This window comes from Arachis hypogaea, chromosome 11 (genome assembly GCF_003086295.3).
Source record: "Arachis hypogaea cultivar Tifrunner chromosome 11, arahy.Tifrunner.gnm2.J5K5, whole genome shotgun sequence".
Classification (NCBI taxonomy): domain Eukaryota; kingdom Viridiplantae; phylum Streptophyta; class Magnoliopsida; order Fabales; family Fabaceae; genus Arachis; species Arachis hypogaea.
This window is the reverse complement of record NC_092046.1, coordinates 96,391,374-96,409,800: the sequence shown is the minus strand read 5'-3', so window position 1 is coordinate 96,409,800 and position 18,427 is coordinate 96,391,374. Positions and strand designations below refer to the sequence as shown.

The 18,427-nt window shown below is 37.6% G+C and overlaps 1 protein-coding gene across 1 annotated transcript; it reads left to right on the top strand.

Annotated features, from left to right (window-relative positions):
- Nucleotides 1-15,245: 15,245 nt before the first annotated feature.
- Nucleotides 15,246-17,420, top strand: LOC112721564 (zinc finger BED domain-containing protein RICESLEEPER 2-like). Its single transcript, XM_025772616.1, has one exon. It carries the CDS (start codon nt 15,246-15,248, stop codon nt 17,418-17,420), a length of 2,175 nt encoding a protein of 724 aa, XP_025628401.1.
- Nucleotides 17,421-18,427: the final 1,007 nt, after the last annotated feature.

Here is an 18,427-nt window from a genome sequence, read left to right as displayed (position 1 = left end):
GGGGTTTATCATCCCAAGTCTCATTACCAAATAACTTGGCATTCAGCTTCATTATTGCTCCTAGATATTTAGCAACTTGCTCTTCAGTGATGTCTTCAACCTCTTCAGAGGAAGAATATTCATCAGAGCTCATGAATGGCAGAAGGAAGTTCAATGGAATTTCTATGGTATCTGTATGAGCCTCAGATTCCTTTGGTTCCTCAAAGGGAAACTCTTTTTTGTCCAGAGGACTTCCCATGAGGCTTTTCTCACTGGGACTCACGTCCTCCTCACTCTCTCCAGGTCATGGTTATGGCCTTGGACTCTCTCTTGGGATTTTCTTCTGTATTGCTTGGGAGAGTACTGGGAGGAGTTTCAGTAATCTTCTTACTCAGCTGACCCACCTGTGCCTCCAAATTTCTAATGGATGACCTTGTTTCATTCATGAAACTTAGTGTGGTCTTAGATAGATCAGAGACTATGGTTGCCAGGCTAGAATGGCTCTGTTCAGAATTCTCTGTTTGTTGCTGAGAAGATGATGGAAAAGGCTTGCTATTGCTAAACCTATTTCTTCCACCATTATTGTTGAAGCCTTGTTGAGGCTTCTGTTGGTCCTTCCATGAGAAATTCAGATGATTTCTCCATGAAGGATTATAGGTGTTTTCATAGGATTCTCCCATGTAATTCACCTCTGCCATTGCAGGGTTCTCAGGATCATAAGCTTCTTCTTTAGAAGATGCCTCTTTAGTACTGTTGGATGCAGCTTACAATCCATTCAGACTCTGAGAAATCATATTGACTTGTTGAGTTAATATTTTGTTCTGAGCCAATATGGCATTCAGAGTATCAATTTTAAGAACTTTCTTCTTCAGAGGCGTCCCATTGTTCACAGGATTCAACTCAGAGGTGTACATGAACTGGTTATTTGCAACCATTTCAATGAGTTCCTGAGCTTCTGCAGGGGTTTTCAGATGAAGAGATCCTCCTGCAGAATGATCCAATAACATTTTTGACAACTCAGACAGACCATTATAGAATATACATATGATGTTCCATTCTGGAAGCATGTCAGTAGGACACCTTTTGATCAATTGCTTATATCTTTCCCAAGCTTCATAGAGGGACTCACCTTCCTTCTATCTGAAGGATTGGATTTCCACTCTAAGCTTGCTCATCTTTTGAGGTGGAAAGAATTTGGCTAGGGAAGCACTGACCAGCTTTTTCAAAGAGTTCAGGCTTTCCTTAGGTTGTGAATCCAACCATGTTCTAGCTCTATCTCTTACAGCAAAAGGGTAAAGCATAAGCCTGTAGACCTCGGGATCAACTCCATTGGTCTTGACAGTGTCACTGATTTGCAAGAATTCAGCTAAGAACTGATGAGGATCTTCTAATGGAAGTCCATGAAACTTGCAATTCTGTTGCATTAGAGAAACTAATTGAGGCTTAAGCTCAAATTTGTTTGCTCCAATGGCAGGAATTGAGATGCTTCTTCCATAGAAGTTAGAAGAGGGTGCAATAAAGTCACCAAGCATCTTCCTTACATCTCCACCATTGTTATTGGGTTCGGTCATGTCTCCTTCTTTTTCGAAAATTTCTGTCAGGTCCTCTCCAGAAGGTCGTGCTTTAGATTCTCTTAGTTTCCTCTTAAGAGTCCTTTCAGGTTCAGGATCAGCTTCAATAAGAATGTCTTTATCCCTGTTCCTACTCATATGAAAAGGAAGAGAACAGAAAAGAAGAGGAATCCTCTATGTTATAGTATAGAGATTCCTTTATGTGAGTAGAAGAAGAGAAGAATAGAAGAAGGAGAAGAGAAAAATTCGAACACAGAGAAGAAGAGGGGGTTCAAATTTTGAGTGGAAGAGGAGTGTTAGTGGATAAATAAATAAATAAAAGGAGATGAGAGAGGGGGAAAGAATTCGAATTTAATTAAAAAGAGAAGGAAAATATTTTTGTTTTTATTAAAAAAATCAGTTATAATTCGAAAATTAGAAAGAGAAACAAAATAAAATTTGAAACTAACTGAATTAATTAAATAAAAAGAGATTTTTGAAAAAAGTTGTTAGTAATTTTCGAAAATTGGAGAGAGAAAAGTAGTTAGGTGGTTTTGAAAAAGATATGATTGAAATAGAAAACTTTTAAAATCAAACAAAAAGTCAGGTAATTAATTTAAAAAGAATTGAAAATCAATTTTGAAAAGATAAGAAGTTAGAAAAGATTTTGAAATTGATTTTGAAAAATATATGATTGAAATTTAATTTGAAAAAGATTTGATTTTTGAAAATTAAAGTTGATTACTTGACTACCAAGAAACTAAAAGATAGGATTTTAAAATTTAAAGATTGAACCTTTCTTACTAGGCAAGTAACAACTTGAAATTTTTAAATCAAAATATTAAATGCTAGCAGAGAATTCGAAAATATGAAACAAAATAAGAAAAACATTCAATTTGAAATTTTTGAAAATATAAAAGAAAAAATGAAAAAGATTTAATTTTTGAAAAAAATTTGAAAAAGATAGAATTTTTAAATTGAAAATTAGACTTGACTCATAAAAAACAACTAAATTTTAAAAATTTTTGAATAAGTCAACTCAAATATTCGAAATTTATGAGAAGAATAAGAAAAAGATATTTTTTTGATTTTTTAATTTTTAATGAAGAAAGAGAAAAACAACAAAATGACTCAAAACATGAAAATTATGAATCAAAACAAGAAAAATATGCAAGAACACTTTGAATGTCAAGATGAACACCAAGAACACTTTGAATGTCAAGATGAACATCAAGAACATGTTTTTGAAAATTTTTCAGAAAAGAAACACATGCAAGACACCGAACTTAGATATTTTCAAACTTTAGACACAAACAAATTGAAAATGCATATGAAAAACACGAAAAGACACAAAACATGAAAATGCAAAGATCAAACAAAGAAGATCATCAAGAACAACTTGAAGATTATGAAGAACATAATGCATAAAATTTCAAAAAAAGTAAAAAAAAGAAAGACATGCAATTGACATCAAACTTAAAAATTGACACTAGACTCAAACAAGACATATCAAATTTTTGGTTTTTATGATTTTATTAAATTTTTTTGGTATTTTTCGAAAATTATTGGAAAAAAGAAAAATAAGGATTTCAAAATTTTTAATAAGAATTCCAGGAATCATGTAATGTTAGTCTAAAACTTCAATCTAAAAAGATTAGACATGGCTAGCCAAGTTTCAGCAGGACATTACATACAACACCCAAACTGATGGGAATCAAAAAGGCTCCTTTGATGATAAAAGCATCATCTGAAACTCTAGAATTCATTCTTAGAAATTCTGAAGGACATAGAATAATTTATTTTTTTGAAAATTTTTCGAAAATAAAAATAATAAAAACAAAAAGCTTAAAATTAAAATAAAATTACCTAATTTGAGCAACAAGATGAACCGTCAGTTGTCCAAACTTGAACAATCTCCGGCAACAGCGCCAAAAACTTGGTGCACGAAATTGTGATCTCAACGGTGCCAAAAACTTGGTACGCACGATTGTAATCTCAACTCCTTTTCACAACTCCGCACAACTAACCAGTAAGTGCACTGGGTCATCCAAGTAATAAACCTTACGTGAGTAAGGGTCGATCCCACGGAGATTGTCGGCTTGAAGCAAGCTATGGTCATCTTGTAAATCTTAGTCAGGTGGATTCAAATGGTTATGAGGTTTTGATAATTAAAAGATAAATAAAACATAAAATAAGATAGAGATACTTATGTAATTCATTGGTGAGAATTCCAGATAAGCGTATGGAGATGCTTTGCTCTTTCTGAATATCTGCTTTCCTACTCCTTTCCATGGCAAGCTGTATGTTGGGGGATCACCATTGTCAATGGCTACCATCCGTCCTCTCAGTGAAAATGGTCCAAATGCACTGTCACCGCATGGCTAATCATCTATCGGTTCTCACTCATGTTGGAATAGGATCCACTACGCCCAACACTCGCGAGTTTGAAGCTCGTCACAGTCATCCCATCCCAGATCCTACTCGGAATACCACAGACAAGGTTTAGACTTTTCGGATCTCAAGAATGGCCGCCAATAATTCTAGCCTATACCACAAAGGTTTTAATCTTAGATTAGAAACCCAAGAGATACACATTCAAGCTTGTTTGCATGTAGAACGGAAGTGGTTGTCAAGCATGCATTCATAGGTGAAAATGGTGATGAGTGTCACATAATCATCACATTCATCATGTTCTTGTGTTCAAATGAATATCTTAGAGAAGAAATAGGCTTGAGTTGAATAGAAAAACAATATTACTTTGCATTAATTCATGAGGAACAACAGAGCTCCACACCTTAATCTATGGGGTGTAGAAACTCCACCGTTGAAAATACATAAGTGACGAAGGTCCAGGCATGGCCGAATGGCCAGCCCCCTAAACGTGATCAAGAGATCAAAAGTGATACAAAGGTAGTCTCAAAAATGATCCAAATATGTGAAATAAATCACTAAAAGTAGTTTTATACTAAACTAGTAGGTAGGGTTACAGAAAATAAGTAAATGATGCAGAAATCTACTTCCGGGCCCACTTGGTGTGTGCTTGGGCTGAGCATTGAGCTTTACACGTGTAGAGACTTCTCTTGGAGTTGAACGCCAGGTTGCAGCCTGTTTGTGGCGTTTAACTCTGGTTTGTAACCTGTTTCTGGCGTTTAACTTCAGAATAGGGCAGGAAGTTGGCGTTTGAACGCCAGTTTGCGTCATTAAAACTTGGGCAAAGTATGGATTATTATATATTTCTGGAAAGCCCTGGATGTCTACTTTCGAACGCAATTAAGAGCGCCCCAATTGGGTCTCTGTAGCTCCAGAAAATCCACTTCGAGTGCAGGGAGGCCAGAATCCAACAGCATCTGTAGTCCTTTTTCAGCCTCTGAATCAGATTTTTGCTCAGGTCCCTCAATTTCAGCTAGAAAATACCTGAAATCACAGAAAAACACACAAACTCATAGTAAAGTCTAGAAATGTGATTTTTATTTAAAAACTAATAAAAATATAGTAAAAATTAACTAAAACATATTAAAAACTATGTAAAAACAGTGCCAAAAAGCGTATAAATTATCCGCTCATCACATGGCTAGATCTTTACATTATTATACTCTGATACTTTGTTATGTTATATCTATATCTTGTGCTAAAGTGTGTAGTTTGTGGGTACGTTTTACATTTTTTAAATCCTATTTTTGAGTTGTATCCTTCATCGGGCTTCTAGAATATACTACTTTTCCTATATATAAATATGTATTGATGAGGGAAAAATGATTCCACACAAACTCACCGGCAAGTGTACCGGGTGGCATCAAGTAGTAATAACTCACAAGAGTGAGGTCGATCCTATAGGGATTGATGGATCAAGCAACTTTAGTGAGTGATTAGTTTAGTCAAGCTAACAGTGGTGAATTGGGTGAAATTTAACAAACAGAGAGTAAATTGCAAGAATTGTAAATTGCAGAAAGTAAATTGACAGAATCTTAAAGAGCAAGAAATGTAAATTGCAGCAAATGTAAAGGGAATTGGGTGCAGGGATATTTAAATTCCATAGAAATGTAATTCAAGTTCACAGCAAACTCAAATGTAAAATTTCAGAGGAACAGAATTGCAGGAAGGTAAATCGAGCTCAATGTAAACTGAATTGTAAAATTGCAGAAAGGAAAATTTGCAGAAGAGAATTATCAGAAACTGAAATTGCATAAGCTAAATTGAATTCAATACTGAAATGTAAAAGTGCAAAAAAATAAAAGTGTTTCAAGAGAACCTTCTATTCTACTCCTACTCCTACTGCTGCCTACTACTAATGCAGCCTACTGTCCGTGAGAGCTCTCTAATGAAATGAAACTGATGCCTTTATATAGGATTTATAATATGAAAAATGAAATTGCAGACAAATTACAAATAAATGAAATTCCTATTCTAACTGTGTCTTGTGCCTTTGAGTGATGTCAATGGGCTCTGCTTGCTTTGAATTTTCAATTGGGCTTGGAATCAGATTAATTGAGCCAGAGTTGCACTTCCAGGAGAATGGAGCGTTTTCAAATTGAGCGCAGCATTCATTCACCCACGCATACGCGACCCTCACGCTTAAGCGTGCTTTGGCAGTCTGGCATATCGAAGCGTGCACGTCATGTATAATAGTATGGGGTGAACATCAAGTTTCGGCCTCAGAAGTTGGCGCTAAACTTTGGCCTCCAAACAGCCAGCGTTCAAACAAGTGAGCGCCACGTTCACTTTAGTGAGCGTTTTTGGCCTTCCAAACAGTGCGACCATGCCTTCTTTGAAGGGCCATAACTTGAGTTACAGATGTCCAATTGATGCGCTTCTAGTTGCGTTGGAATGCTTACATTCAGAGCTTTCCACCGATATATAGCAATTCATATTTGACATGAAATTGAAGCACAAGTGAAAAGCATCTTTAAGGCCCAAAAATCAACCAAACATGCGCTGGCCAAGGATCGAAGGGGGAGCGCTCAATCAAAAGCAAAGTGCTGCACAAGGGGAGCTTATGGAGTGAGCGTGATAAACCCATATTTCATGAGTTCATTTGTGCTTAATTAGAGTGATTTATTCAACTCTTCACCTACTTATTCACATTAATTGCATGGTTTTACTTTCCCTTCCTTATTATGTCATGATGTGAAAAACATGTTTCCTAAGCTTTAAAAATTAATTATTTTAATTACCTTTATTTCCATTCGATGCCGTGATTAGTGTGTTGAGTAGTTTCAGATTTTCTAAGGCAGAATGACTTAAAGGATGAAAATGGGAACATACTAAAATGGAAGGAGAAAGCAAAACGGAGCTTTAAAGAAACTGGTATCCACGCGATCGCATGGATGACGCGATCGCGTGCCATGCACGAATCAGCAGCGATGCGGCCGCATGACTGACGCGACTGCATGGCAAGGAAAATCTCCGAAGGATGCAACCACGTGACAGAGGCCACGCACCAGAAATTACAGAATACACCCCAGCGAATTCTGAAGCCCTTTTTGGCCCAGATCCAAGTACAGACAGCATAGACCAGAGGTTATAAAGTGTGGGAATGCTTCCTTTCAAGGAGAGCTCGCATATTTTTACCTTTCAATGATTTAGATTTAGTTGAGAGGGAGATCTTCTCTCTCTCTCTCTTTTAGGATTTAGGATTTCTTCTTGTTTTAAGAGTAACTCTGGATCCCAGGTTTAATGTTATTTTATTTTAGTTTTACTTTTATTTATTTATTCCAACATTTGAATTGATCATTATAATTTATGAATTATTCCATGTTACAGACTGTTATTTGAATTAATGATAATTGAGGTATTTTCAGTTTATGATTGTTCTCTTTGATTTAAGTTACCATTGCTTCCCATCTAAGGACCTCTTTATCATTGCAGCAATTTTACTTTTCCCCTTTTGGTTCAGGTTAAGAATTTAGTAACTCAACAGTTATTAAACTCAACATAATTGATAATCGTTATCTTGCTAATTGAGCTGAACTTAAATAATCCCAACCTTTTCTGAGGAAATAATTAGGATTCGAAAGTCAATTTAATTAGTCCCTTGACTTTCCTTTGCCCTGGTGAAGGTTGACCAAGTGGAGTTTAGATTCAACTTTCATTATTGTTGAGAGAGATAACTAAGTTGGACCTCTAATTTCCTTACCTTGCTAAAAGTTGCTTTACAGTTATTATTTATTCTTAATTGCCATTTAATTCACTCGTCATTTAAATTACTTGCTTCTCACCTTCTAAACCCCGATTACAACCTTCATAGCCAATAATAAGAACATACTTCCTCGCAGTTCCTTGAGAAGACGACCCGAGGTTTGAATACTCGGTTAAGAATTTTTAAAGGGGTTTGTTACTTGTGACACCCAACACGTTTTATGAAAGGACTTTTGAAGGTTTAGAAACTATACTTGCAACGAGGATTTATCCGCAATTTTCTAGACCACACAAAAGTTCTCTCATCAAAAATGGCGCCGTTGCCGGGGAACTGCTAACGTGTGCCTTATTATTGGTTATTGTAAATATTTTTTCTTTTGCTTGTTTATTTACTTTTGTTTTTCCTTTTTTTATCTTTATTTGCTACTATGAACTCTCACCCCTCTTGCTTTGAGTTTGGTTCTAATATTATTAAAGGAAATAGAAGTTACAGCAGGAATGTGCATCAAGGTCAGACCAATCAAGGATGGATGGAACCAAGAGGATCTAATCAACCCTTCTGGCAGCAACACCCTCCGAGATATCCTGGATAGAGACCATTCTACCGTGCATACCCAGCTGAAAGACATGGTGGACAACCTTGTAATTACCAACAAGCCCCACCACGTGCATATGAACCATCCTTTCAACATAACCTCGAACCACCACACTCACAAGCTTTTCTTCACCATTCGCCATCATATGATCCTTCCTTACCCCAATACCAATCCAATCGTTCCCAATCATCACCACTTTCCTTTGTATCATGTCCAAGTTTGGCAAACCGCAAAGCAAAGGATCGCCTAAAGGAAACAGTAATTAAATTTCAAACAACCATTCAACAACTGGAGCAAGCACTAATTCAATGGGCCACTAGGCGCTCAAATATACAAGGATCAACCACAGCCCCATGTGGACAGCCCGATGAAGAGCGTAGCATGAAAGAAATACTAGAGACTCCAGTGGACAAGACAGAGAATGAATTCGTACTAGAACAAGTGGAAGAAGCTGTCATTGTTCAAGAAGAAGAGTTGGTTGAAGATCTAGGCGATGCTGAACTTCCTTGGGAATCCAGAATTGAGGAAAACTCCGTCCAAGATGCCACAGTTGATGCTAAGGAGGATACCGTACAATCTCCAAGGCAAGTCGTTTACGAAGAATCAGACGGAATAATCCAAGAAGCAAATTTCCTTGATGATGATAGTCACAAGTCTAGTTCTCCTAGTGATGAACTTGCGTCCGCAAGTGAATTCTCTGAGATCGAAGAATCTTCCCCAAGTGAATATGAAGATGATACGGAGGTAGATTTCTCTCAACCTCCAATCTATGACTCGAGTGATGAGGAAGACATAGAAGGCTTTGACCAGGATACAGATACAATTGAAGATCTTTGCAAGGAAGTGGAAGAATTCACAGAAGAGCACAAGGAAACGGAACTTGCAGAACCACCAAAAACACCTATCCCAAGGCCATTACCACCCAATACAAGCTTCAAGTGGGTACAATCCTTAACTTATAATTTTACTTATTCACTTGAATATGGTTTGCTTGAAACAGATGGCCAACTTAGAGCTCTCTGCGGCTTTAAGAATAAGAGGGAAATAACTCGTATTCAAAGCTGGTGCACTAGGTTCAATAAGGTTCCACGCTTCACCTTGAAGTACACGGATTGGTATCATGCTCAATTGCATGGACCACAGAGAACGTTTGGTCACCACGGTGAGATTCTACTTTTTAAGCCGCCCGGATGGAGACATGTAGACCAAGACGGAGGCGGATTTAAACGCAAGGCTTGGAATCCTGAGGTTTATTCTGACATTTGTTACCCCAGGAGCCTAAAAATTTGTTTGAAGCTGCTCAAAAGCTTTACATGCCTAGTTTGGGACCCCGGAGGCTATTGGCATTCCAAGCACTGGTGGAGATTTTTGGACGAATTTAAACACAAGCCACCATAACAGGATACTCTTCCAATGTCCAACTTAAGGACTTTAACTAAAAGTGCTAGGTGGGAGACATCCCACCATGGTATGGTCGCCTCTTTTTCAACTTATTTCTTGTTAATTGCTTTCATTTTTCCTTTTTCATTTTAATTTATTAAACCTGGAATCATGCATAGAATTCATGTCCATCACTGCATCCTGCATTTTTCAGTAAAAAAAAAAAGGGTTGCACGACGCGACCGCATGCCCCATGCGATCGCGTCATATCGCGAAAAACACCACCCATGCGACCGTGTGACCCACGCGGCTGCGTGATATATATCGGTGTAAGGATCCAACGAACAGAAAGTTGGGCTGGAATCTTGCGGCCCTTGTGCATTTCGCACAAAATAGCCCACGCGATCGCATGCCCCGTGCGATCGCGTCACTTACCCAATACCAATCCCACGGGACCGCGTGAGCGACGCGATCGCGTTGCATTGATTGCACATCACCCCAAAAGGAGACAGAGAGTTGCGCTAAAACGGCGCTGGAGTCGTGCGTTTAGCACAACTTCCAGCAACGCGATCGCGCGACCCATGCGATCGCGTCACCCTTCTTTCCCCCCTCTCATGCGATCGCGCATCCCACGCAATCGCGTCACTCCCATTCTCGTCCCAACCACGCGACCGCGTGCCCCACGCGGCCGCGTGGATTCGAAAATATAACCCCCCCCAGCCCGCGAACCCTATCAGTCGCGAGCCCCCTCCCACCCCCAACCCTCTTCTCCCTCTCTGCTCCCTCTCCCTCCAACCACCACCCAGCACCACCCAGCCGCCACCGCCGGCCACCCAGACGCCGCCGCCACCCCGTACGCCGCCGCCCCAACCCCCTCCCCTCCCTTCTTCTCCCTTCCTCCTCTCCCCTCTCCGCCACTGCCTCCGCGACCACCGCCCCCCACCACCGCCACCCAGCCGCGCCTCCCCACCACCGCCACCCAACCACACCCCCCTTCTTCTATCACCAACCCAAAACCCTCGCCGCCACTGCCCCCTCAGCCACCACCACGTCTCCGTGCACCACCACCACGCCGGACGCCGCCGTAGCCACCTTCTTCCCTGTTCCACCCCTTCCGCTTACCAGGTTCCGCAACACGCAACCTTTTTATCCGTTCGTCACTTTTCTGTATTTTTTATTCCGTTTATGTTCATAATTTGGATAGCTAGACTTGCATGTTGTAGCATATTTTTAGGTTGTTAGGTAGCTTAGGCTGTGGTTAGTGGATCTAGGTCTGTTTACTTGCACTGTTCTTACTTCTGTTTTATACTATGTGCAAATCTGTTGCTGCTATAATCATGATTCACATGCTGCTTTCTTGTATGTTGCTGCTGTTTACATTGAGTTTTTCTGTTTATTTTATATCTATGTACATGCAGCTTGCTTTCTTTTAATTCATATGAACTGATCTGATTGTTGTTTATTTTCCGGGACAGTCCAATTTTAGCCGGAATGCTGCCCAAATTTTTTGAAAATTGTTTTCATTCTTGTTTTGGTTTGGCAACTCTGTTTTACTCTACTTCCCCCAAACTATTTCATGAATGCTAAGGGCCACCTTCTTATCCTCTTTTGCTTTCCTGGTTCATAACATGCATTTGTGATTCACTGATTCCAATTTCTGATTTCTTTATTTCTATTCGAATCAGCATCACCCTGTTTTCTTTATTCAATTATGAGTACTTCTATTCTTACCTGTGAATCCTTGTTATATGGAATTTTTCTATGCCACTTACCTTCCTAACTCACTAATTTTAATTTACCAATTTCTTTTTCAAATCCTAACCATACTAACCCTTTTGATCTCTTTTCTGATTATTTTCACTTTCCTCTAACTTTCTAACCATGGCATATTGCTTATTTTTTTCCATTTAACATAAATTCAATCACATTTCATATACTCATTTTCCTTATTCTATTCATCCCTTACCGCTTTGAGTTTCCTTTGTTTAAACTGCCTATTTGCTTTCCTATTTTTTTTATCCATTCCTGGTTTTCTGTTTTTCAGGATGTCTGCCTCACAGAGGAAAGGTAAAGGCAAGGCTACTGGCAAGCGTAAGAGAGGAGATTCCTCCCAGTCCATCATTTCTCTAATGCACGATTCCTCATGGCGGGAGAAGAATTTCACATAGCAGAAAAAGCTGACCAGCTGCTCCCTTCGACTGATCCTATAAAATTTGCAAACCGGTACTGTGAGCTGAAGTACCCGACTTTTGCAAACTCCAGAAATCTATACCTGGAACGTACCTTGAAGATTCCTGAAGCCCTCCAGCAATACACTACTGAGCAAATCAAGCAAAGGGGCTGGTTCTTTCTGGAGAGATCACTGACAGAGGTCAATGCATCTTGGGTCTGGGAATTCTATTGCAACTACTACCTTACTACCCTAGATGCAGTGAACCTTTTAATTCACGTCCGAGGCACCCTCCCCTTTCCTTACCTGGTTACACGGCTAGGCCGTCAGGCTGATGTGCCTTGGGAGGTTGCCGATGAGCGACCACCAGCAGTGGACTGCAGGAAGATCATCCCGCACAGCAGGAACTTCCTTGCCTTGGGCTACAGACCACCACCTATCACTGCTACTGATGAGACAGCCCCTCCATCTGCTGGACCCTCTTCATCCACAGCTGCCCCAGCTACCCCTGCTGCCACCACTGCACCTCCACCCGCCTCTGAGCCAATTTATCGCCTCGTGCACCGTCTTTTCCGCCAGCTTGATCAGATGGAGCGCCGTAACAGGCGCCGGTATGAGAGATTGGAGCACCGTAGCAGGCGACGCTATTCCCATCTGAAGCTGATGATCAGACAGGGTGCCGACATCCCCTCCGAGCCCGACACCCCTTCAGAGCCATCAGAGGAGGAGGAGGATGAGCACGAGGAGGAGACTCATTCCCAGGCAGAGACTCATCAGCAGGCAGCCATAGAGCAGACTGTCCCGCATCAGGAGGTTATGCCCCAGATTGAGGCTGCAGATTCGGAGATCCCGATCCAGTTAGTCCCCTCTCTACAGCAGCCAGACTCTTCGTCCACCACCGCCACAGAGACCCCAGCTACCATCCCTACCAGTGATGACACTCCTTCACACCCGGCTTGATTGAGCATCGGGAACGATGCTTCCCTTTAAGTGTGGGGAGGTCGCCATCTCTGGCGTTTATTTTGGTGAACTACTACATACTTTTTCTTTTATTTTGGATATTTTTCTTTTACTGTTATTTTCTGAGTACTTATACATTGCTACTTGTGTATTTTATTCTATTTTCTGCATTTTGCATTTTTTGTTCATATTTTAGTCATTTAGTTCATGTTAGTTATTTAGTTTAGTTTGCAATTCTGATTTATTAGTGGATTAATTAGTATAGTTTACCCTTTTTAGCATAAGATAGTATAGTTTAAATAGAAAAATATAAAGGGAGTAAACTAGAAACTTTAACAGAATCAAAACAACCCACACCTTGTATATATAGCATTACATGTTAGTTGACAACATTTCATCAAGGAGGAACATTAAAACTTTAAAAGCTACCCTAAAATAATTTTTTTCAAGAGAATAATGGGAATTTTTAACTAAACCTGCATACAATATATGAATGATATATGATGCTTGAGTTAGAGATCACACAGCCTGTGAGTCTTGAGCTTAAATTGTATGGTTGCATTCAAACCATAATTTCATTTCTGTGTGTTACATTTCTTTTTATTCTGATATTCTTTCCTTTGCTTTAATCTATATGTCCAATTATAGAATATAGAATAGATACATACCAAGAGAATGATTGAGGCCATCATTTGATTTTAACTCACTCACTCCAAATCAGCCTACCTTTTACATCACCCTTGTTAACCCCCTTGAGCCTTTTAAAACCCCTTTATTCTATTTAGCCAAATTACTAGCCTTAAGCAGAAAAACAAAGGAAAATCCCAAGTGAATCCTTAGTTAGCTTAAGATAGAAAATTATGAATAGAGTTAAATGTGGGAAACCTTTTGGGAACATGGGTAATAGAAACAAAAAGGTAGAGAAGTAAAAGGGAATAAAATAAAATTTGGGAAGCATACTCATGAGAAAATCTAAGTGATTCAATCATCATGTGCATAAAAAAAATTTATTTTTCAGCATCTAAATAAAAGGGGATACAAAAAGAAATTCTCCGATGAAAACAATGCACATGGAATAAAAATAAAAAGTGAAACATGAGCATGCAACAATAAGTGGGAAATATGGGAAAATAGGTAAAGGAATTTTATTTTACTAAATATGTATGTTAGGTGAGATCTTAGTCTAATTAAGGATTCACTTATTAGCTCACTTAACCATATACATAAATCCTTACCTTTACCTAGGGCTGGAAGTGAGTCAAGTCAGCTCATGAGCCAGCTCGAGCTCGACTCGTTAACAGCTCGATAAGCTAAGCTCATGAGCTGGTGAGCCAAGCTTGAGCCTGAAATTGAGCTCATAAATTAAATGAGCCGAGCTTGAGCTTGGATAAGCTCAGCTCATTAGCTCGTGAGCTGGCTCGATTATATATATATATATATATATATATATATATATATATATATATATATATATATATATTAATACACATATAAAATATCTTTTATATATTTAATTTATATTTTAATATTATATATACACATTAAAATAATAATATATAATTTTATATATATTTTTTGATTTATTCGTTTGTCAATACAAAAAAAATTGTGAGTTCCCAAAATGAATTTTTATCAAGTTCCTAGTTTCTATTTTTTAGGAACAGAAAATATAATTAATTATACGGTCTACTCATTTAGATTTTTAATAAATTAGAAACCAAAAGACAAAGAAACCTAAAGGGATAAAAATCATGAAATAAGTATTGTGAATTCCCAAAATGAATTTTTATCAAGTTCCTAGTTTCTATTTTTTAGGAACAGAAAATATAATTAATTATACGGTCTACTCATTTAGATTTTTAATAAATTAGAAACCAAAAGACAAAGAAACCTAAAAAGATAAAATCATGAAATAAGTATAGTGTACGTACTACATTTTTTTAAAACAATGGCCAAGCATATTGAACCGAGGAGTAATTGTAATGAGTGCATTACCATAAATATGAAGTTTTTTTATTTAATCTTTTTCTGAAGATTATTTAATTAATATTATAATTGTTTGGTCATTATCAGCTGGATATAAAACTATAAAGACGAAGTTGAAGCGAGTCGTTATAGCCACGAAGAAAATTAGAGGACGCTTTTTGAAAGGTATTTCTCATCAAAATAATCACTCGTTATTGAACAGAGAGGAATAGGAAGAGTTTTTTCCAAAAGAAAATCTCTTTGACTTGCAGTGAATTGTTGATTTACTTCATTCTCTCAAATAGTAAATTGGTTTGTCCATCAATCTACTTTGAAAAATTCGGTTACTTTGAAGTTTGATCTTTCTTTTTCTGGGAATCAATTATCAAGTAAGTTATATTTTTTATGTTCTTTCAATTTTTATTTTTCTGTTTTTGTTGATTTTTTTTAATCTTTAGAGTTCTTTTTTTATTGATTGTTCAACACATTTATTTTTTTACTGACAGTATCATGGAAATTTCTGAACTTGAAAATCAATTGTTAGTGTCTGCTTCCAATGAAAACGCAAATAATATACAAAATGAAGAACTACTTCTTCCTATTGATAGAATATCATCACCAGAAATACAAGTTGAACTTGAAGCAGAAGCATTAGACAACAATGAAGGAGAAAATCAAAGTGGAGAAGATGAAGAGGTAGAAGACAATGAAGATGAGGGTGTTATTCACAAAAATAAAAGGAAGAAAACCTCCTTTGTCTGGCAACATTTTAAAGAAGTGAAATTGTCTAATGGGGTTGTGAAGAATCAATGTGTTCATTGCAAAAGAAAATATGCTATAACTGACTCAAAAGCTACAAGTCAATTGAATAGGCATTTGAAGAATAATTGTCCTGGCTACAGAAAAATGGTGTTGGCAAAACAAAAAAAATTGAACTTCTCTCAAAGCGATTCAGCAGAGCATCCAAATGTCATTGGTCCTATGTTAGTAACTCCTGGTGGAAAGTATGATCATGCAAGACAAAGAGAAGCAACTGCACATTGGTTAATGATGCACGAGCATTCATTTAGCATTGTTGAAGAATTTGGTTTTTCATTGATGATGAAGTGCAATAATACAGCTTATGAGAAGATTGGTAGAAAAACGCTGAAAAGTGATTGTCTCAAAGTATATGAAGCTGAAAAGAAGAAGTTAAAGGCAAGTTTAAAAGATGTGAGTAAAATCAGTTTAACTACTGATTTGTGGAAATCACAGAACCAGAAAATTGAGTATATGGTTATCACAGGTCATTACATTGATACAGATTGGATATTGCAAAAACGAGTTCTTAGTTTTGTTCATGTTCCTCCACCTCGACGTGGTGTTGATATTGCAGATGCCATTTTCAAATGTCTTATTGAATGGGGTATCGAATCAAAGATTTATTCTATATCTGTAGATAATGCATCCTATACTGACTCATGCTTAAGGACATTGAAGGACATGATTTCAAGGCATAGAAAATTGCTTTGTGGAGGAAAGTTGTTTCATGTGCGATGTTGTGCACACATCTTAAACTTACTTGTTCAAGATGGATTGGGGGAAATAGCAGGAACAATTGAAAATATACGTGAGAGTGTGAAGTTTATCAATCAGTCTGAGGCAAGGTTGCGTACATTCTCCGAGATTGTTCAACAATTGCAACTTCCTGGAAGAAAATTGATTCTTGACTGTCCTACACGATGGAATTCAACTTATCAAATGATATCTACAGCATTGCACTTTAAGGAAGTCTTCCCTCGATTCCAAGATCGTGAGCCAAATTATAGATATCTTCCTGACCACGAAGAATGGGATAAAGTTGAAAAAATAGCTGAAGTTCTACAAGTGATCAATTGTGCAACCAATATCATATCTGGAAGTGAATATCCTACTGCCAACCTTTATCTTGCTGAGGTATTTCGCATTAAATTAATTTTGGATGAAGCTGTTAATAGTGGACCTTTTTTCATCAAGGAAATGGCTGCCAAAATGAAACTGAAGTTTGATAAATTTTGGAGTGAATGTAACCTTCTCATGGCTGTTGCTACTGTTTTAGATCCCAGATGCAAATTGACAGGTCTTAAAATGTGCTTTCAGCAGATATATGGGCAAGAAGCTACAAGAAATATGACATTGGTGCATCAAATCTTGACAGAAATGTATCAAGAGTATGTCATTCTATCCAACGAGCAAGAAGGATCAACTTCACTGAGTGCAAGTGGCGAAAGTAATATCAACTCTACAATGCAAAGTTCAAACTCCTCACAAACAGGGTGGTCAATAATGATAAATTTTGTAAAGGATGAAGAAGCAGTTCCAGCTTTAAAATCTGAGTTAGAGACTTACTTGGATGAACCAAAATATTTTCAAAGAGAACATGATGTAACTAGCTTCAGTGCTTTAGAATGGTGGAAGGTAAATCGTGGAAAATATAGGATATTATCTAGAATGGCAGCTGATGTTCTTGCTATTCCAATCTTAACTGTGGCTTCAGAGTCAACTTTTAGTGCTGGTGGAAGGGTAATTGATACATTTCGATCCTCACTAAGTCCGACTACAGTTGAAGCTTTAATTTGTGGAGGAGATTGGCTTCGAGTTTTTTATGGCCTAAGAAACAAGTCTAAGGTTGAAGATAGCTCTGTGGAGATTACATTACCAATTTAAGTTGTCAAATAAATATTCAAAACTTGATAGCTGATAGTTATAAGATGTAATGTTTTAAGTTTGTTAAATATATGGATGCATTGTTTTTTATTTTGTTATATTAAAATTATAATTTTTATATAGAACTATAGATTATGTTCTAGTTATTTGAGCCAGCTCGTGAGCTTGAGCCAGCTCGTGAGCTTTCCGTGAGCTGAGCTTGAGCTTAAGAAATAGGCTCGATTGTTAATGAGCCGAGCCGTGAGCCAAGCTCAATTTTCGTGAGCCGAGCTTGAGCTTTGTCTGGCTCGGCTCAGCTCGGCTCACTTCCATTACAACCTTAATTAAGACCTCATGACTTTTTAGTATGACTATATTCTATAATTGTTGATTGGTTAGATGAAAAACAAAGTTATAGAAAGTAAGAAAAAAAAAAAGAAAAATAGAGTGAATAAACCCAATAAACACTGAGTGACTAGAGAGTAATCATAAAATCCAGTGAGGGTTCAACAACTCATCAACATATATCTGTGCTTAAAATTTACTAATTGTTTTGCAAGTTTATACAATGTTTTCTTTCCCATCTCATTTGCTAAAATGCTTTATTATTTAAGGGTTAGCTATATGTATATACATAACTCCTTGAGAATGTGAATTAACTTAGCTACATGTAAGCTTTATATATGAGTAGATGAATTAGAATTGCATGACCCATTAGGTAGATGCATTTAGCATAGGTTGCATTTCATAACATTCCATCACTTTAACCTTAATTATTTACCATGGATTTAGCATGAGGACATGCTAGTGTTTAAGTGTGGGGAGGTTGATAAACCCATATTTCATGAGTTCTTTTGTGCTTAATTAGAGTGATTTATTCAACTCTTCACCTACTTATTCACATTAATTGCATGGTTTTACTTTCCCTTCCTTATTATGTCATGTTGTGAAAAACATGTTTCCTAAGCTTTAAAAATTAATTATTTTAATTACCTTTATTTCCATTCGATGCCGTGATTAGTGTGTTG